The sequence below is a fragment of the Hippopotamus amphibius genome, chromosome 2 (genome assembly GCF_030028045.1).
Source record: "Hippopotamus amphibius kiboko isolate mHipAmp2 chromosome 2, mHipAmp2.hap2, whole genome shotgun sequence".
Classification (NCBI taxonomy): Eukaryota; Metazoa; Chordata; class Mammalia; order Artiodactyla; family Hippopotamidae; genus Hippopotamus; species Hippopotamus amphibius.
Window position 1 is genome coordinate 50382933 of NC_080187.1, and position 23038 is coordinate 50405970.

General features: G+C 37.2%; 1 protein-coding gene across 5 annotated transcripts in view; it reads right to left on the reverse strand.

The window, feature by feature from the left end:
* The window catches only part of SMC5 (structural maintenance of chromosomes 5), a 96639-nt gene extending 74041 nt beyond the window's left edge, over positions 1–22598 (reverse strand). For 4 of the 5 annotated variants that reach the window (XM_057720279.1, XM_057720277.1, XM_057720278.1 and 1 more), the window contains exons 1-3: positions 22309–22598; positions 17505–17646; positions 12856–12908 (exon numbers count right to left, since the gene is read on the reverse strand). In XM_057720279.1, coding sequence (XP_057576262.1) covers positions 12856–12908; positions 17505–17646; positions 22309–22487 — 374 coding nt within the window. In that variant the 5' untranslated portion in view covers positions 22488–22598. Of the gene's footprint in view, positions 1–11889; positions 11962–12855; positions 12909–17504; positions 17647–22308 lie in introns of those variants that run through there. The other variant, XM_057720280.1, reaches the window with a different exon arrangement.
* Positions 22599–23038: the final 440 nt, after the last annotated feature.

A 23038-nucleotide genomic window follows, 5' to 3' on the forward strand; every position in this document is an offset into this window, starting at 1 on the left:
AAAGAAAAAAGAATAAAAAGAATGGAAGACTGTCTCAGAGACCTTGGGGATAATACTGCGTGTACCAACATTCGAATCATAGGCGGCCCAGATGAAGGAAAAAAGAAAGGGTCTGAGAAAATATATGAGGAGATTATGGTAGAAAACTTCCCCCACATGGGAAAGGAAATGGTAAACCAAGTGCAAGAAGTGCAGAGAGTCCCATACAGAATAAACCCAAGGAGAAACACACCAAGGTACATATTAATCAAACTAATGAAAATTAGACACAAAGAAAAAATATTAAAAGCAGAAAGAGAAAAGCAACAAATAACATATAAGGGAAAACCCATAAGGATAACAGCTGATCTTTCTGCAGAAACTCTTCAGGCCAGAAGGGAGTGGCAGGAGATGCTTAAAGTCTTGAAAGAGAAAAACCTATAGCCAAGAATACTCTACCCAGCAAGAATCTCATTCAGATTTGACGGAGAAATCAAAAGCTTTACAGACAAGCAAAAGTTAAGAGAATTCAGCACCACTAAACCAGCCTTAAAACAACTGCTAAAGGAACTCCTCTAGACAGTAACACAAGAAAAGAGAAAGACTTACAAAAACACAGCCAAAACAATTAAGAAAATGGTAATAGGAACATACATGTCAATAATTACCTTAAATGTTAATGGATTAAACGCTCCAACCAAAAGACACAGACTGGCTGAATGGATACAAAAACAAGACCCTTTATATGCTGTCTACAAGAAACCCACTTCAGAACTAGGGACACATACAGACTGAAAGTAAGGGGATGGAAAAAGACATTCCATGCAAATGGAAATCAAAAGAGAGCTGGAGTAGCAATACTCATGTCAGACAAATTAGACCTTAAAGTAAAAACTATTACAACAGACAAGGAAGGACACTACATAATGATCAAGGGATCAATCCAAGAAAAAGATATCGCAATTGTAAATATCTATGCACCCAACATAGGAGCACCTCAATACATAAGGAAAATGCGGACAGCCATAAAAGGGGAAATCAACAGTAACACAATAATAGTAGGAGACTTTAACAGTCCACTTTCACCAATGCACAGATCATTCAAACAGAAAATAAAGAAACACAAGCTCTAAATGAGACATTGGACCATCTTGACTTAATTGATATTTATAGGACATTACATCCAAAAACTATAGAATACATTTTCTTCTCAAGTGCACATGGAACATTCTCCAGGATAGATCACATCTTCGGGCATAAATCAAGCCTCAGTAAATTCAAGAAAGTTGAAATTATATCAAGCATCCTCTCTGACCAAAACGCCATGAGACTAGATATCAATTACAGGAAATAAACTGTAAAAAATATAAACACATGGAGGCTAAACAATACGCTATTAAACAGCCAAGAAGTCACTGCAGAAATCAAAAAGGAAATCAAAAAATACCTAGAAACAAATGACAATGAAAACACGACAACCCAAAACCTACGGGACGCAACAAAAGCAGTTAAGAGGGAAGTTTATAGCAATACAATCCTACCTCAAGAAACAAGAAAAATTTCAAACAACCTAACCTTACACTGAAAACAATCACAGAAAGAACAAAAAAAGCCCAAAGTGAGCAGGAGGAAAGAAATCATAAAGATCAGATCAGAAATAAATGAAAAAGAAATGAAGGAAACAAGAGCAAAGATAAATAAAACTAAAAGCTGTTCTTTGAGAAGATAAATAAAATCGATAAACCATTAGCCAGACTCACCAAGACAAAAAGGGAGAAGATGCAAGTCAACAGAATCAGAAATGAAAAAGGAGAAGTAACAACCGGCAGTGCAGAAATACAAAAGACCATGAGAGACTACTACAAGCAACTGTATGCCAATAAATTGGATAAACTGGAATAAATGGATAAATTCTTAGAAAAATACAATCTTCCAAGACTGAACCAGGAAGAAGTAGAAACTATGAACAGACCAATCACAAGTACGGAAATTAAGACTGTGATTAAAAATCTCCCAACAAACAAAAGCCCAGGGCCAGATGGATTCACAGGCGAATTCTATCAAACATTTAGAGAAGAGCTAACACCTATCATTCTCAAACTCTTCCAAAATAGAGCAGAAGGAGGAACATTCCCAAACATTCTATGAGGCCACCATCACCCTGATACCAAAACCAGAAAAAGATATCACAAAAAAAGAAAATTACAGTCCAATATCACTGATGAATATAGATGCAAAAATCCTCAACAAAATGCTAGCTAACAGAGTCCAACAGCACATTAAAAAGATCATACGCCATGATCAAGTGGGGTTTATCCCTGGAATGCAAGGATTCTTCAATATACACAAATCAATCAATGTGATACATCATATTAACAAACTGAAGGATAAAAACCATATGATAATCTCAATAGGCACAGAAAAAGCTTTTGACAAAATTAAACATCCATTTATGATAAAAATTCTCCAGAAAGTAGGCATAGAAGGAAGTTACTTCAACATGATAAAAGCCGTATGTGACAAACCAACAGCCAACATCATTCTAAATGGTGAAAAAGAATGCATTCCCTCTAAGGACAGGAACAAGACAAGGGTGCCCACTTTCACCACTGTTATTCAATATAGTTTTGGAAGTTTTAGCCACAGCACTCAGAGAAGAAAATGAAGTAAAAGGAATCCAAATTGGAAAAGAAGTAAAACTGTCACTCTTTGCAGATGACATGATATTATACACAGAAAACTCTAAAGAGTCTACCAGAAAACTGCTAGTACTAATCAATGAATTTAGTAAAGTAGCATGATACAAAATGAATGCACTGAGATCTCTTGCATTCTTATACACTAACAATGAAAGAGCAGAAAGAGAAATTAAGGAAACACTCCCATTCACCACTGCAACAAAAAGAATAAAATACTTAGGAATATACCTGCCTAAGGCAGCAAAAGACCTGTAGGCAGAAGAGTATAAGACACTGATGAAAGAAATCAAGGGTGATACAAACAGATGGAGAGACATACCATGTTCTTGGATTGGAAGAATCAATATTGTGAAAACGATGATCCTACACAAAGCAATTTACAGATTCAACGCAATCCCTATCAAATTACCAATGGCATTTTTCACAGAACTAGAACAAGAAATTTTACGATTTCTATGGAAACACAAAAGACCTCGAGTAGCCAAAGCAATCTCGAGAAGGAAAGAGAGCTGGAGGAATCAGGCTTCCTGACTTCAAACTATACTACAAGGCTACAGTGATCAAGACAGTATGGTATTGGCACAAAAACAGAAATATATCTATCAATGGAACACAACAGAGAGCCCAGAGATAAATCCACCCACAGATGGGCACCTTATCTTTGACAAAGGAGGCAAGAATATGCAATGGAAAAAAGACAGACTCTTCAATAAGTGGTGCTGGAAAAATTGGACAGTTACATGTCAAAGAATGAAATTAGAACACTTCCTAACACCATACACAAAAATAAACTCAAAGTGGATTAAAGACCGAAATGTAAGGCCAGATACTATAAAACTCTTAGAGAAAACATAGGCAGAACACTCTATGACATAAATCAAAGCAAGATCCTTTTGGACCCACCTCCTAGAATCATGGAAATAAAATCAAGAATAAACAAATGGGACCTAATGAAATAAAAGCTTTTGCACAGCAAAAGAAACTATAAACAAGACTAGAAGACAACCCTCAGAATGGGAGAAAATACTTGCCAACAAAGCAACGGACAAAGGATTAATCTCCAAAATATACAAGCAGCTCATGCAGCTTAATACCAAAAAGCAAATAATCCAATCCAAAAATGGGCAGAAGACCTAAATAGACATTTCTCCAAAGAAGACATGCAGATGGCTAACAAACATGAAAAGATGCTCAACATCACTACTCATTAGAGAAATGCAAGTCAAAGCCACGATGAGGTATCACCTCACACCAGTCAGAATGGCCATCATCAAAAAAACTTGAAACAATAAATGCTGGAGAGGGTGTGGAGAAAAGGGAACCCTCCTGCACTATTGGTAGGAATGTAAGTTGGTACAGCCACTATGGAAAACAGTTTGGAGGTTCCTTAAAAAACTAAAAATGGAACTACCATATGACCCAGCAATCCCACTAGTGGGCATACACCCGAAGCAAACCATTATCCAAAAAGAAACATGTACCATAATGTTCACTGCAGCACTGTTTACAGTAGCCAGGAAGTGGAAGCAACCTAAATGCCCATCAACAGATGAATGGATAAAGAAGATGTGGCACATATATACAATGGAATATTACTCAGCCATAAAAAAGAATGAAATTGAGTTATTTGTAATGAGGTGGCTAGACCTACAGTCTTTTATACAGAGTGAAGTAATAAACTAGAAAGAGAAAAACAAATACCATATGCTAACTCATATATATGGAATCAAAAAAAAAAAAGATACACAAAAACTTGAAATGAATGAAAAAAGATAACCAGGAAAATATTTAAAGAGAAAGCTGCTAACTACATTCATTAATGGCAAATTAAACAGATTCTAAGGCAGAAAGTCTCAAAAGATGTAGAAGGCAGTCAGACATAACAATCAAGAGTTCAATAAAGTCCTGAAAATATATAAAGCAAATATTAGCAGAACAAGGGTAACTGACAAATCTACATGAAGGGTTAGTGTAATAGACTTTTCTCAGTAATTAAGAATTCATCTTTCCACAGAAATCAGCTAAAATACAGAAGGTTTAGCAATACATCTAATAAGCTTGAACTAATCGACAAATATAGAACATTGCACACACAACAGCAGAATACTCATTCTTTCAGCCAAGCAATTAACAATTACAAAAGCTCAGTACAAGTAAGCCTCAACAAATTTCAAGATTGGGAACATAAAAAACATCTATCTATCTTCGTCACACTATTACCAAAGTGGAAATCAATAATAAAATATGACTGGAAAATCACTACATTAGAACTTGAAACAACTTTTATGAACTCAAAAAGAAAATGAAGAAAACACTCACAACTGAAAAGTACGAAAATACTATATACCAAAATTTGGGAGATGGAACTAAAGCTATACTGAGAAGGACATTTTTAACCTTAATTATTTATATTAGGGGGGAAAAAAAAGACTAAAAATAGTACAATAAATATTCATTTCAAGAAATTAGGACAAAAGAGACCAAAACTTTAAAGAAGAATTAGTAAAGGTAAGAGTAAAAATTAAGGAAACAGAAAACTGATATAAGACAAACAACAATGCAAAATTTAATTCATTAAAAGACTAATAAAACTGACAAATCAATTTTTTCCAAATCATGAAAAAAACATGAGAGGGGAATACAACTACAGAAGATACTTAGATAATATACATTGTATGTGAGAAAATATAATGCAAATATAATAAAGCTACATAAGAAGCTATTATTTAACCCAATAAAGATGAAAAAATTTTCTAGAAAAGTATAAATTACCATGATTTAAGAAGAGATAGGAAAACTAAATAATCCATTATCATTAATTTAATTAAATCAATAGTTAAAAAGTTAAAAAACAAAAAAACAGAAGCCCAGATGATTTTATTAGTAAGTTTAGCCAAACATTTATCAAACAACCAATATTTCACAAACAAAATACAGATGTAAAAATCCTAAATAAAACATCAGAAAAGCAAATCTAGCAATGTAAAAATTATGACTACATTGCATTTATTCTAAGAATGCAAAATTGGGTGAACATAAGGAAATTAAATGAATTTATCAATTAAATAATATAATCAATTCAATAGATGCTGATAAGATGTATTCACTAGTCATAATTAAAAGAACATCAAATGTGGAACAAAAAGGAACACCCCCAACCAAGTAAATGGTATCTCAAAGTGCTACAACAAATATCTCATTTCACTCCAGCCACCCTACCATTTTTCTGTTCCTCAGAAACAACTAACTTAATTCTGCCTTAGATCCTCAGTACAAACTACTCCATCTTCCTGGAATACTTTACTCCCAGTTTTTATGGTTCTCATTCAGTTCTCAGCTCATGAATATTCTCAACAGGCCTTTCCTGATCATACAACAGGAATAAATAAAAGCACCACTTCCCTCAAACCTCTCCAAGGCCTATGATGAACTAAATCTAATTAAGTTCTTGGTCTTCATCTTACTCAACCTATCAGCAGCACTGGACACATTTTACTCCTCCTCCTCAAGCCACTCAAAGCATTGCTTTCCAGATGTTATATTCTTCTGACTCACTAGCATTCTTCCCAGTTTCCTTTCCCCACGTTCAACCTCTTAAATGCTGCAGTACAACAAGGTCTAGTTCTTAGACTTCTTTCCTTCATCTATATCTTCTCCCTTGAAGATTTCAACCACCCTAGTGACAACTCCTCCAATGTATTATCTTTGGCCCAGGCTTCTCCCCTAACAACCTGTTAAAAAAAATCTAACTGCCCATTCAACATTTCTACCTGAAGGTCTATACAAGCATCTCAAACTTTAATCTGTATTTAACTGACCCTGAAAAACATCTATTTTTGTTGTTGTTCTTTTCCATCTTAACATTTCCGAAACTGGGTTGCACATTTCAAACCATCTGTGTCACAGTTTAACTGGAAGCTACATTTTACAAATAGCGGCATCTTAATTCAATGAAATATGATTTACTCCAAAATGACCTTCTGATCTTACCCTAAAACCTCCTGACGCAGGTTTCATTACCCCAGCTAACAGAAACTCCACTCTTAAGCAGACCAGATACCTATATATGTACGTGTCCTCTTTGATGCCTCTCTCTCTTTCACACCCCATGTTCAATTTGTGAGCAAATACCTAACGATTTTAATTTTTCTTAGGGTTATATTAATCACTACATTGATATCCTTGCTTTTGCCTCTGTTTTCCTACAGTCTATTTTTCACACAGTAACCTAAATGGTCTGGTTAAAATTTAAGTTAGACTATGTCATCTCTCTGTTCAAATCCTAGTGGCTTCACATCTTATTCAAAATAAATGCAAATTCTTTACATTGGTCTACAGGCCTTATGAGCTGGCTCCCTGATAGTTTCAGAAATTACCTTTTACTATTCTCCTGTTCAATTCAACCCAGTGACACTAGGTACCACTTCAGAGTATTAGCATTTACAGATTCCTTTACCTGAATGCTGTTTCTCCAAACATCTCCATGCTCACCCCTTTATCTTCTTCAAGTCTTTGCTCAAATATTACTTTCTCAGTGAGAATGTTCCTGATCACCTTATTTAATACTATAAATTCCACTCTGGTATTCCCTAACTTCCCTTCCTGCCTCTATTTTTCTACATAGCGCTTATCACCATCTAACATAAAATATTTTACCTATTGGTTTACCTGTCTCCTCTTTGCCTGTAACCATAGATTCCGTGATGTCAGAATGCTGTATCCCCCAACATACTAATAAATATTTGAAAAATGACTGCATAAATCCATGTTAGAGACTATTCTATCCACCATTCTCGTCAATGGATATGTGGCCAGTAAATGCATCCATTCAATAGCAATGACAATTTCAACAACTAATAATGAGCCATTTTGTGTTTGATAGTCTCAAAGCCACATGAACCCTAATAGAACAAGAGAGCACAACATAACCATGCTGAGTATGGGGAAAGGGAAATCCCCCCTTGTGCCAGACTTGGTAACACAACTCTGGTTAACAGTCACTGGTTAGATTATTAGAGCAAGTAGCTACTGAATACCAAGTTGTTAACCTCTTTAGATAACTAAGAAGACAACTGGGCTTTGGTGATTCAGAATAGTAAGTCAGGAGTGCATAAGACCTGCAGCCATCCATAATGGACTTTTGAAACTTCAATATGAATACTCCCTCTGTATTTTATAAATATACCTGGCTTAGTAATTTTTTCAGCTTCAATACCTAAGAAACCACTGTCAACGTACCAAGGCTAACCTAGGAGTATCTTTGGCAATTACAGGCACGCCTCAGAGTAAATACCTCATCTGACAATGCAGGGTTGCCACAAACCTTCAATTTGTAAAAAAGAACACATGTGCGAAAGCACAATGAAACAAGGTATGCTTGTAGTGTTTAATATTGAGATATAATTCACATATCATAGGATCCACCATTTTAAAGTGTACTATTCAATGGTTTTTCAAAAAATTGTGGTAAAATGTATAAAATTTACTATTTTAACCATTTTCTGGTATACAGTTGAAAGAATATGTGTATTAAAAATGGTTTTTAAATACATTCACAAGGTTGTGCAAGCATCACCACCACCTAATTCCAAAATATTTTCATCACCCAAAAGAGGAGCCTATACCTGTTAAACCAGTCACTCCCCATTCTTTCCCTCCCCTCATATCCCAGCTACCACTAATCTGTTTTCTGTCTCTATGGATTTGCTTATTCTGGACATTTCATATAAACTGAATCACGCAATACGTAATCTTCTGTGTCTGGCTTCTTTCACCAAGCACAATCTTTGCAAGGTTTACCCATGTTATAAGATCTATCAGTACTTCAATCCTTTTTATGGCTCAATAATATGTCATTGTATGGATATATCACATTTTGTTTAGCCATTTATCAGGAGATAGACATCTGAGTTATTCATAATTTTCATTACTCCAATTAGGAAAAAGCTACTTTATGCCAATGAGAAATCATTCTCTAAAACAGTGACGGGACCAAAGAATACTTGTATGTAAAATTTGATAGATACTGCCAAATAGGATACAGTGCCTATATTCCCACAAATAGTGCATGACAGGATTCACCTTCCTATACCTTCATGTGACTGAATTTTATTTTTAGATTTTTTTCTAAGCTGAGAGGAAAAGAATCCTCATCTTGATTTCCTTGATAACCAAGGAGGTATAGTCTCTTTTTATACTTATTGGCCAATTACATTACTTTGTATTAAATTTCTTCGCTTAATTTCTATGAAGTTGTTTATAATTTTTACTGACTTAATGAGACATTGGTATTTTAGTAATTTTAAGACATGTACATTTTATCCTTGCTGAAAATGTTTCCTCCCATTTGTCACTCATTTTTAACTATGGCACCATTATTTTTAGCTGGATTTTTGTGGAGCCTAAATTTCCTATCTTCTTTTTTTATTTTTCAGGAAAGGATTTATTGGGGCTCATTCTGCAGCATGAGGGAGTGAAAGCAAGAGTTAGGTGCCCATGCTCATTCCAGAAGAGGAGCTGCTTGGATCCCTAAAACGGGTAACAACAGGGGCAGGTACATGGGCTGGGCAGGAGGTATAGTTGAGGTAATCTGCCCACTGCCTTCGTGGTGGTATGTGCAGGGATCATGCACACTGCCCTGCTTTTGCTCCTGATACCTCAGTTGGTTTATGGCTTTTTTGTACCTTATTGTTCATAACTGCAGCAACTGCCATGTGTGCAGTTATTTTTAGTCCCTTATAGTTTCTTTGTATTCTCTTGCTTCAGAGGATGTTTGTCCAGGTTCAAGCACTCTGGTAAAGGGTCCCAGGTCCCAGCCTATCTCAAGTGGAGACCTACGTACTGTCTTCAGACTAGCTTTCCAAGTGGTTTGCAGAGAGCATGTAGCTGCAGGCATCAAAACCTCAGGATGAAGGGGCCTTCTTTTCCTTAGAGGTCCTCCTATCGTCCTTGATATGATTATTGGCTATCCTGTTCTACTCAGAAAGGCCTTTCCCTTCCCTGAGATTTAAAAAATATTTTACATATTTTTCTATTATTTTCAAAGTTACATATTTTCTCACTCAGCTTTACCACATCGAGATTTTATTTATGTACAGGATGTCTGAGAAAGCTCTAAATTCATGTGTTTTAAAAAATTAACAGCCAATTATTTCAACTCAATTGGAATAACTTATACCCTATGCTTAAATTGCCATCTTTACAATCAAGTAAATTCTTATATGCATTTAGACTGTTCCTATTTTCTCCATTCTGCTCCTCTAATTTTCTATACCAATACCATACTATCAACAACTTTATTAACTGGACAGCTACATGTAAAAGAATAAAAGCAGAACATTCCATAACACCATACATAAAAATAAACTCAAAATGGATTAAAGACCTAAATGTAAGGAAAGTTACTAAAAAGTTCTTAGAGGAAAACAAAGGCAGAAATCTCTGATATAAATCACACCAATATCTTTTTGGACCCACCTCCTAAAGTAATGAAAATAGAAACAAACAAATGGGACCTAATGAAACTTAAAAGCTTCTGCATAGCAAAGGAAACCGTAAACAAAATGAAAAAACCCACAAAATGGGAGAAAATATTTACAAATGAAGCGACCAACAAGAGATTAATCTCCAAAATACACAAACACCTCATGCAGCACAATATCAAAAAAAACAAGCAACCCAATCAAAAAATGGACAGAAGATCTAAAGTCATTTCTCCAAAGAAGACACACAGATGGCCAAAAAGCATGTGAAAAGATGCTTAACATCACTAATTATTAGAGAAATGCAAATCAAAACTACAATGAGGTATCACTTCACACCAGTCAGAATGGCCATCATCAATAGCCTACAAACAATAAATGCTGGAAAAGGTATGGAGAAAAGGGAACCCTCCTACACTGTTGGTGGGGATGTAAACTGGTACAGCTACTATGGAGAACAATATGGAGGTTCCTTAAGAAACTAAAAATAGAATTACCATATAATCCAACAATCCCACTCCTGGGCATATATCTGGAGAAAACCATCATTCAAAAAGATACATGCACCCCAATGTTCACTGCAGTACTATTTACAACAGCCAAAACATGGAAGCAACTGAAATGCCCATCAACTGAGAAATGGATAAAGATGTGGTACATACAATGGAATATTACTGAGCCATAAAAAAGAATGAAATAATGCCATTTGCAGCAACATGGATGGACCTAGAAATGATCATACTAAGTGAAGTAATTCAGACAAAGACAAATATACGATATTACTTATATGTGGAATCTAAAACAAAAAAAAAAGATACAAATGAACTTATCTGCAAAACAGAGACAGATTTCAAAAGCAGAATTGTGGTTGTGGGGTGGGGGAGGGGGTGATACACAGCAGGAAGGGGTAAATTAGGAGTTTTTGATTAACATATACACACTATTATATATAAAATAGATACTCAACAGAGACCTACTGTATACCACAGGGAACTCTACTCAATATTCTGTAATAACCTACAGAGGAAAAGAATCTGAAAAAGAATGGATATATGTATGTGTATAACTGGATCACTTAGCTATACACCTGAAACTAACACAACATTGTAAATCAACTATACCCCAATATAAAATAAAAATTAAATAAATTTTAAAAAAAGCTTTATTGTACACTTTAAAATCTATTACACAAATGTCTTGTTCATGATTCTGCTTTTTCAAAACCTTTTGGGTTTTCTGGCACATTTATTCTTCTACATGAACTTTATCATCAACTCATAAACTTACCTGTTGAGACTCTCACTGGAAAAATATCAAATTTACACATTAGTCTGGAAAGGACTAACATGTTAATGATGATTACAACTATATTTTTAGAACATAATATGCTTCTCCATTTATTCAGGTCTTAGTTTTGTATCCTTCAGTAAAATACCACCATTATAGTTTAATAAGTAAATATAAGCTCTTAACTGTTTTCTTCCATGTGTGTCTATTTCTCATCTTTACACAAATGTTAAAATTTCCAACAATTTTTGAATAAAAACATCATTTCCTCATATCCTGTAAAATGACAGGGCTATTAATTTTTAAGAGTTATTTCAGCTAAGAAAATTCAATAACTTTCTATAAACACTCCAAAAAACAACACTCTAAAATCACCTAAATGATGTGCATATTCATAAAATAAAATACAAAGTATATATATATAAAAGACAAACTATATATACCAAGGATAGTCAAGTGGTTTCATCTTGAAGAGTAATTCTCATCCATCAGAAATGGCTACCAAGAGTGGTAAACTGAGAACATGTAGGTTTAAGGGAAAAGAGAACCATAATGAATTATCAATTTCTATCAAGAGGGAGGGAACAGAAAATGGTGACATAAATGCCAAGTATTTGCCATACATGAAATTCACCAAACTACTAACAGTGGTTGTTTCTACAAGTGGAATTATGTCAAGAAGGCCTTCATTTTCATCTTTTTACACTCCTATGTTGTTTACATTTTTTTAAAAAGCAAGAATTTGCTTTCAAAATCAGAGGGAAAAGAAAGTTATTTTAAGTTTGTAGAAAATACTGCAACTTCTTAATATTTAAAAGTGGTTTATGTCTCATTATTTCCCATAAATTTCTAACTTCTTTAGAATTTTTCCAGAAGACAGTTCTTACAATTCAGGTTTTAAAAGGTGCATTAAGGGCTTCCCTGGTGGCGCAGTGGTTAAGAAGCTGCCTGCCAACACAGGGAACACGGGTTCGAGCCCTGGACTGGGAAGATCCCCTATGCCATGGAGCAACTAAGCCCATGCACCATAACTACTGAGCCTGCGCTTTAGAGCCCACGAGCCACAACTATCGAGCACACGTGCCACAACTACTGAAGGCTGCGCACCTAGAGCCCATGCTCCGTGACAAGAGAAGCCACTGAAATGAGAAGCCCACTCACTGCAACTAGAGAAAGCCCGTGCGCAGCAACAAAGACCCAATGCAGCCAATAAATAAATAAATAAATTTAAAAAAACAAAGAAAAAAAACAAAAAACCCCTTACTTGTCTGAAGTATTCCTCAAATATTATTTCCAATATTTATGACATAATACTGTATTATTACTGCTGACTAAAGTCATCAGGAAAGCATGAACATAAACTAAGAAATTATACATGAAAAAGTGGTTTCAGCACTTTTAACACTTACAATTCAATTTCAACCATGCCTTTGGAACATCCTCTCTTCACAAAAAAGCCAACCTAAGATATAAAAAAGACAAAGTGAGCTGTGTGGTAACATTCCCAGGTTGACTATCAGAGATTTAGCAAAGTCATTATTATTTGTCAGATCAAGATTCTTTCAATAACTACTCTGTACATTCGTTCCCATCACTTCCTAATTGTACCCTTCCCAAATTTAGGCTCCTCCATTGTTTCCACTCACAGATGATAACATTCTAAGTTACCATTTATTGAACCTTCTATGTGCCTAACAGCCTCTTACAAAGTTCATGACAAAGCCAGTAGGTAGTGCAGAGCAAGGATCCAAGGCCAGATAATTCAGCTCCAGATGCTGGGTACTTCTATGGAGCTGCACAGATTAAATATTATTAATAATCACTCTAATAATACTCATACTGTTATTAATTAGGATATACCTATCACCAAGCACTTTTTTAAAAAAGAGCAATAAACGTAGTAAATACAATTTAAGTAAGTATAATTTACATAGTAAAATGACATATTTAAGTTAGTTTCTATATGTATATGAGCGTAAGTATGAAAAAAGACCCTTGGCCTAAAATAATCAGATTGGATCTTAAATCAGGCTATAAGTAAGTAATACTAAAAAAAGGTAGAAAATACACCTTGCAAATAATTGTCTTTTTAATAGTGGTAATGACAGTGAGGATGACAATTATAACCACAACAGTAACATTTATTAAGCATTACTATATGTTTCTGTGCTAATAAGCACTTTATACACAATTTTTTCATTTAATACTCATGAGCAAACTTATGAGGTATATATTATATTCATTTTACCGATGATGAAACTGAGACCCAGAAAGATGAAAAAGAAAGCCTGATCCTTTAACAACAAAGTACAGCTTAACGAGCAAGAGTACAGGCTTTAACATACAAATATACACCATGTCTAGTTCAAATATCAACTCTGCCATACACAAATTGTTTGATCTTGACCAGGTTACTTAACCTCTGTTGCAGTTTTTTCATAGGGAAAACAGTGGCATTTTTGTAGGAGTGGGGCATCTGCTCATTAGCCTGCAATAATTAAAATACCTGGTACCAAATGTAAGAAAAGAAAAAATCAGGAGGAAGTTCCTTTTATAAAGTAGCTGTACTAGTGGTACAGAACACGTTTGTACTAAATTTTTATGTTAACATTTAGACAGAAATACAACATTAAAAAGATTTTTTTGCTAAGAACTTAGACATCTCCTAAACACATCTGTGGACACACAAAGGTCTGCAATCTGTCATCTAAGAAACACTGCACTCCACAGCCTCCTTTAAAAAGCCTACCATTCAAGGGTGAGGGGAGATGTGTCTTCATGACAAAAATAAATAGGAAGGTTGCTGACAATTGTTACAGCCCAATCCATTCTGACTATACAGTCCTTGGAGTACAATCCAGCAGGCCATTACAGAGATTAAGATTTAATAAATGATTTCTGACAATTAAAAAACTACACGTAGGGCAGTCTTCCCCAATCTTTTTGGCACCAAGGACTGGTTTCATGGAAGACAATTTTTTCACGTGGGGGGTGGGTGGGTGGTGGTGGTTCAGGCCATAATGAGAGCGATGGTGAGCAGGGGCTACTCTTTGCTGCAGTGCACAGGTTTCTCACTGCAGTGGCTTCCCGTTGCTGAGCATGGACTCTACACACACGAGCTTCAGTAGTTGTGGCACGCGCATCAGTAGTTGTGGCTTGTGGGCTCTAGAGAGCAGGCTCAATAGTTGTGGTGCACGGGCTTAGTTGCTCCACAGCATCTGGGATCTTCCCAGACCAGGGATCGAGCCCGTGTCCCCTGCACTGGCAGGCAGATTCTTAACCACTGTGCCAACAGGGAAGTACCTGATACTTGCCTTATGGCTCAGTATATGGCTAATTTTAAGTAATATTTCATTTGTGCTTAAAAAGAATGTATGCTAATTGTTGAGTGCAGTGTTTACAATACGTCCATTAGTTCAGTTTAACTGTTGTTCGTATCTTCTATACGCTTACTAATTTTTTATCTGTTTGGATCTATTGATTACCGATAGCTCTTCCACTATGATTATGGAGCTGTTAACTTGTCTCTAAGAATTCTGCAATTTTGCTTACATATATATTTTAAATGAATTGATTTATTGGCTGCTTTGGGTCTTCATTGCTGCGTGCGGGCTTTCTCTAGTTTCAGTGAGTGGGGGCTACTATTCGTTGTGGGGGGCGGGCTTCTCATTGTGGTGGCTTCCCTTGTTGTGGAGCATGGCTTGAGGCATGCGGGCTTCAGTAGTTGTGGCACGCCGGCTCAACAGTTGTGGCTTGTGGGCTCTAGAGCGCAGGCTCAGTAGCTGTGGCACACGGGCTTAGGTGCTCTGTGGAAGGTGGGATCTTCCCAGACCAGGGATCAGCAAATGGATTCTTAACCACTGCACTACCAGGGAAGCCCCTATATTTTGGAACTAGATAATGTGAATTCAAGTTGAGAACTGAATTATCTTCTTGCTGAACTGAACCTTTCATCAATATTTAATGACCATTTTTATCTCAAAGTTCTTTTTCCTTTAAATTCTATTTTGCCTGGTATTAATTCAGTTACACGTACTTTCTTTTGTATAATATTTGCCTGGTATGTATTCTTTCATCCTTTTACTTTCAACTCCTCTGTAGTTTTTTATTTTAGATATGCTTATTGTAAACAAAATAGAATGGAACTGTTTTATTTGTCTACTCTAACAGACTTTCTCATTTAACAAGTATTTAGACCATTTATAATTATTGTGAATGTATTGTGCATGTATTTCCACTACCTTTTACTGATGTCCTTTTCTATATTTCTGTTTCTTTTCTCTTCTTCCTCCTTTCTCAACACTCCTTCTGGGTTGTCTGGGCAGTGGTTATTTTTTTCTATACTTCTCTCTTCCTACTTTAACCTTTCTTGTTTGGAGGTTATATACTTCAATTGTTTTTACTAGTTTACCCTAGAAATTTTAACATGCATATTTAACTTAATAAACTCTAAAGTTAACCAATTATCTTAACTTCCTTCCAACAGTACAAATTCAAAGAACACTTTAACTCAGATCACTTCCTTCCTGTTTTCCAGAAGGACATTTAGTTCTACCTTCTTTGATTTAAAAACCTGACAAATGAGACATTAGTATTATTTTATACAGTTTACATATAACTTCCCTACATGTTTACCATTCTTCACCATTTCTTCTTACATCTCAGACTTCCTTCTGGATCATTTTGCTTCCTCCTAAATTATATACTTTCAGAGTTCCTTTATGAGGATCTCAGACTGTTCTTTTTTTCCCTCTATTCCTATTCTGAGACCATATTACTACTGTGTTTGGTACTCCTGAATTTACATAATGTATCTAGTTGTGTATTTCTTTCATTTACCCTGTCTGGGATACATTAGGTGTCCTGAATCCAAGGATTCAAGTTTTTAACATTTCTGGAAAATTCTTCGTCATTCTTTTTTTGAATATTGCCTCTTCCTTAGTCCATTATCTTCCTTTAACTATCAGGTCTCAATCTTGATTTCATACTTCCCCCCCTCACTTTAGTTCTATATTGAATTTTTAGAAAAACTGTCAAGTACTTTGGTTCACAAATTCTCAAATATGTCTGCTTTGTTGTTTTACTTGTCCATCAAGTTTTTCTCCCATGTATTTTTATTTCTTTATGTTCTATCTGATTCTTTTTCAAATTTACCTAATCTTTTTGTTACTTATTCCTTTGTTATACCTGCAACCTCTGTTAGTTCCTTAAATACAGTATTCCTAGATTACATTCTATGTCTACAAGCTTTACAGGTCTGATTGTACAGCCTATTGTTTTTGTTAGTGCTCATTTTCGGTGATTCATTTCCCCCTATGCTTTGAGATTGTTTTAGGTATGGATTCATAAATTTATTAGAACTTTATGTTAGAATTCTTTCGAGGACTGGATTGAAGGCATTTTCCTTCGGAGGATTTGCATTTGTTTCTGCCAGGTAACTAGAGATATTACTAAATGGGACCACTTTAAACTAAAATTATAATGTATATGTTAAGGCTTGTTTGGGAGATTTTTTTTTTTCTCTACTGTATTCAGAGCTAACAATGAGATAAGTAACCCCGCTATTTCATTTTGTGATTTTTTTTTTTCTGCTACAAGCACTGCTTGGCTTGTAGTTTTATCTTCTAACCCTTCCGCACCTTCAGGATCCCCTATCCTACACAACCAGTTCAAAGCCAGACTTCAGGGCGCAAGGTAAGCAAATACCTGTGGGCAAATAACTCCAGAGCTTGCAGAAATCTTCAGATCCAAACTACTCTGTGCCCTTTGGAAACAAACTTCTCCTTTCCACAATGGGAGCTATACATTTAAAAAGATACATTTTACACTATTTCTAAGGTTGCAGGTGTTACATGCCCTGAGAATTCTCTAGGTATATAATGCAAACTATTTCTGGAAATGGAAATCTCCCCCCAGTGTCTCTACTTGCCAACTTCATTATTTATATTCAAACACAACACATTTGCTGTAGCCAAGGAACTGAGATATAGAAATTGATTTGTTACTGAAAGCAATTCATGGCTTTCAATTTTGTTAAAACGTACATTTGTTAACTCACCTTATCCGCTCGTCCCATGAAAGCAGGTTTGCCTGCTAATCCAAGGCAAATGGCACACACGATGCTGGACTTCCCTGTTCCGTTAGCTCCAATAATCATATTCAAGTGGGGCCCAGGAGACACTTCACATATATCATATGTTCTAAATTATAAAGAGGTAATATTAACAAGCAGAGATTAAAAAGTGAAGAATATTTTCTTACCAAAGCACCTTTTTCTTGTTATCCTTATCATTATCTACAGGCTTCCTCAAATTCCTTTAAAAACCACCTACCCTTACAAATTTAATGTAAGGTTAATTTACAGGTTGTTAATAAACTAGAGGGAAAAATCTGTCAGTGGGAAAAATAAAAAAGTGATAATGTATATGTAAAATAAGAACATTCATGGGAAAATAAAGACTTCATGTGCTTTTTTAAAATATTCATTCTTTAATAATTATAATACATGAGAGAGTACATCAAAGCTACTGTACAAATAATTTTTAAACAAATTATATGTAAGTGAAGCCATGGCTCATCCTAAATCTGTGTATTTTACATTTATATTTCTCTTGAATTAAAATGCTTACTAGCAACTTCTCATAATCAACCAAATTATCTTTATTCTAAGAAAACTGAAGATATATCAACCCAATAATTCAATTTTATTATTAATTTAAAAAAAATCCATTTCCTTTTAACATGCTGCTCGACATTTACCAAAGGATCTATTTTTAGTACAAATTCAAGTAAATTTTATTCCTATGGGAGGAAACAAAAGTGCATCATCACCAAGCACTTTTATAACATTCTCTCATACTAAAAAGCAGCATGCCGTTCAGGACTCTATCTGCAACAGTAGCATCTAATCCATATTTGTCTCTAGGGACAGCTGCGGCCAAACGTGAAGCAAACTCTGATTCAATATCCTTCTACCTTGTCTTTGAATATCCTAAATTGGAACCCATAATGTCCTGTTCCCACAGGGTTTCAGTTAGCTGCCAACTAATTCCCCAAGAGTAAAAGTTTAGCCTGCTACTAACCTGCTAAGTATGTAAATAATTTAACCAAGCACACTTCAACTTTAATACTCAAATTAATAACAATAACTCTGAGATGCCAGGTGGTAATAAAATAAATACAGGTGAAAGAGAAATATTTTCTGGCAGGTTTCCAACCCCATATCTCTGCACAGCATCTATCTATCTTTTCAGAAACTTTACTCTAGTAACAGCTGAGTCTTAAAGCACCCTTTACAATGGTTAAAACAAAACCAGTTTGGGAATTTCAGATATCTGGAAAATTGTCTTACTTGAAGCTTCTTAATTCCAACACATCAAGTCTCGTTCTTTTAATATTTGAATTTCCTGCTCTGAAATCACTGTGCAACTTTCTTACTAAAATAGTGATGCATCTGGTATTTAAGCAAACAATAAATACAACAGGAAAAAGCATGAAAACTTCTGGCCTATACCATACACATAAATACTATAAACAGGGAAGTTGCCAAAAACAAAATAAAGCCTTTGCATTTTAAAAAACCATTCTGGGGACTTCCTAGGTGGCACAGTGGGTAAGAATCTGCTTGCCAATGCAGGGGACATGGGTTCGATCCCTGCCCCAGGAAGATACCACGTGCCTCGGAGCAACTAAGGCCGTGAGCCACAACTGTTGAGCCTGCGCTCTAGAGCCCGTGAACCACAACTATTGAGCCCATGTGCCACAACTACTGAAGCCCACGCGCCTAGAGCCTGTGCTCTACAAGAGAAGTCACGGCAATGAGAAGCCTGCGCACCACAATGAAGAGCAGTCCCTGCTCGCCACAACTAGTGAAAGCCCATATGCAGCAATGAAGACCCAACACAGCCAATAAAATAAATAAATATATAAATAAATAAATAAATTTATACAAAAATAAAACCATTCTGACTCTACAATATGCTTATCGGGAATTCCCTTTTTGTGAGTTCCCTTTTCTCTGAACTCCCTCTGAAACAGCTAATGTCAGAGGCCCACCCTCTTCTCAGGTCTACATACTTTGCCTAGTACCTCATGCATTCTCCATGGCCTCCGGTAGCATCTTTATGCTCAAAGTCAGTCCAGAAGACCTACAGATGCAATTCCCACCTCAAGAACTCTATTTGGATGTCCCACAAAAGTCACCTCAAGCTTAACACATTCAAAACTAAACCCACCACCTTTCCCATCTAAGACCACTTTGTGGTCTCTTAGTGAAGGATACCATTATTCATCTCACAGCCCAAGTCAGAAACCTAGGAATTAGTTTGGCATCATCATTGATTCTTACCATCTCCTTCACCTCTATCCACCCTACCTATCCCACCCCTTCATCCAATCAATCACCAAATCATGCTGGTAGACATAACTTGTTTATAAAAAAGAAAAAGAAAAAAATAGGACGCTTCAAAATTTGGCTCTAGCTCATCTTTTTCTACTTTCTATCTCCTTCCCCTATTCTCTAATAAGACCTCTAAATTCTACCTATAATGAATTTTTTCAGTTTCTTGACTATCTTATGCTTCCTTCTTTCTCCAAGCCTTTGCACACGCTATTCCTTCTGCCTAGAAATCTCTCCCTTGCACTCTCAATCCCATTCAACTTGGTTAACTCACAGGAATCCTTCCCTTGACTACTCTCTTCCAGGCCATTTTGGTTCCCTAAGCCTATTCTTCCTACTTAATTCCTAAAACTCAGTCCTCTCGTAAAAATAAACAAAACCTCACCTAGCCCTGCACTTCCAGCTACCTTTTCTTTCTCCTCCTCACATTCAAGCTTTACTTCCTCACAGTTACTCTTCTATGACTGCAAAGTTTTCCACTACCACTACTTCAAAGTGTCAAAGATTTCCTAACTGTTAAATGCAGCAGGTTCTTTTCCGTCCTGTTCTCTGACTTCAGTGTAGCAGATGATATTTTTGAAACACTCTTTTCCCTTGGCTTCTGATAATACTCTCCCACGGTTCTCCTCTTACTTCCCTGAACAGTTCCTTCTCACTCTGTGAGTTCTGCTCGCCCTTAAATGCTGGCATTTCTCCAGGGCTCTGTACTTGGCCTTCTATTCCTATTCATATTTCCTTTTGGGCAATCTCAACCATTTCTGCAATTTCAGCAGTCACCTATATGCATGAGTCTCAAGTCTCTCATCTGTTCACATTTTCCTGTAAGTGCCAAACCCTTATAAATACTGCCTATAGAGGATCTTTTAGACACACCACAGGAAACTTCAATTCACAGGATCCAAAAGGCATTTATTATTATCCTTCCCAAATTGCTCCTTCTTCTGCAGAGCACTATATATGACCAATCAGCCAAGACAGAGACTTGAGAAAAATGCTCCACTCCTCCCTTACCCTGATGCCTCACAATTAATCTGCAGCCAAATCGTGTCCAATCTCTTCTTTCTGCCCCTACTTCTCTCTGCTAGGTTCAAACCCTGATCATCTCTTCCTTCATATCGTAAAAGCCACCTTGCCTCCAATCTTGCACACTTTCTAAATCATCCTTCATACTGCTTCCAAAATAATATAATTCGCATGTTATGCCCTGCTTAAAATGCATCCTGGCTGCCTACAGGATAAAGTTGGGATTCCTCAGCAGAGGAAACACAGACCCTCGATAGCTGTCTACATCTTCGGTATCAGCTCTGTCCACATACTCACGCACATCCTATGTTCTAGCCATACTAAAATACTGGAAGCTTCCTAAATATAGCAAACTGCTTCAGGCACTTCTTTGCTCTTCCTGTCTTTTAAGATTTCCATAACCTCCAGTACAAAGCCCTTCTTTAGAGGAAATTTATCATTTCATCCTTTGTGCCCCTACGACATCTTGATACATTTACATTATTATGGTAGGTACTTCATTTGATTATATTTATCTTTCCTAATTTGGATTCAAACAGCAATTCAGCTACTTAACTGTGTAAACGCGGGCAAATTAACCTGAATTTATCAATGGAGATTAATATAAAGAGTTGTTATGAGGAAGGAATGAGGGCACTGTGTAAATAAAGCACCTACTTCTATACCTGGCACATGACAGATGCTTGAAAAAAAAAATGTCAGTATTGTTACTGTAATTCTGTTTTCCCTACGCCACTATGTGCAAGCTTAAAAAAAAATAGACCCTGATCAAATGAACTACAAGGTGCAGGACGGATACACGGTATTTGTGCTAGAACATATTTACTAAATTCTGAAGTCAGTTATTACGGTTAGCTGTCTGAAGGGTGACAAAGGAACCAGGGAAGAAAGCCAGATTTGAAGGAGTCAAGGGTCTGTTGAGAGGCGCAACAATTGAGAGTAAGGCTTAATTTTCCCGTACATTTCAACCTCCATCCAGAACAATCTTCACCATCTTTGTCCACCTAGCAACTGTCAAGTCGTCACGAATCTGCCACAGCATCACTGCCGCTCTGATTTAACTGCTGCTTCCTCTGAGATCCCAGGACCTGTAGTTTCGTGAATTACCGATTCTGTCCTACCGCTATAGGCCGTGACTCCCAGCGGGCGGAGATCTAATTCCTACCACGCGTCCGCTGCCCGCCGTATGACGCCTTCAAACAACGCTGGCATTAGGAATTTAAAAACCGCAACATGCAAGACACACACCTACCACATCAACACACACGTCAATCTCCACGGCCCACAAATAAACATCCTCACGGCCATCCCGGCACGAATTCACAGTCAGACGCACATCCACCCACCCGCCGCCCTCGCAGGCACGTACGCACGCAGCCGGCGCCCCCCGGGTGCGGGCCCGCTCGCCTGCCCTGCCGCTGCATGGCCTCCGGCCACTCACAGAAAGTTCTCCATCGCGATGCGGACGATAGAGCCTTCCACAAAGGGCCCGGAAGACTGCAGCGGCGGCGGGGCCGAACTCTTTTTCTTGCTGGGGACTTCCGACGAGGGATCTCTCGGGAGAGTTCTCTTGGAGGCCAGGGGGCTTGGGGTGGACGTTTTCCGGCTCGGCGTCGCCATCCTGGCTTTCTCTCTTCCCGGCTGCGGCTTCCGTTCCCCCCGACCTGCAGCCCCCGCACTCCAGCGCCCCACTCCCGCGCGAAGTGCGCGGCGCGCGACTGCCCAGCGAGCCCGCCCCGCGCCTGCGCAGTGCCGGCCCGGTAGCATCAGCGCGCAAGCCCCGCCCCTCCGCACCGCCCAGTGCAGGGCCTAGGAGATCTGAGCGGCCGGGAACGCGGGGGTGGGGCTTAGGACCTCGCGGGAAGCGGCCGCGGGTCTCTCTTCTCTGTGCGTTTCTGCATTTTTCAGAGGTTTTCTTCAGTTTTTTTAAACTCAGGAAAAGACGTCAGTTGCATTTAATGTTTTGAAAGCCTTTTCAGAGCCCAAGGAAACAGATCCGCGAGGGGACGGAAGGCGGCGTTTGCAGTGGCACTTGGGGTGGGCCAGGGCGCCGAGTGCGGCGGGACCTTTTCATCTTCTCACTTTGCTTTCAATCAGGTCTCCGTGTCCAAAAAACAAAACACAAAACAAAACAAAAAAACACCCCAAACTCTTCCAAATGGCTCTATGCC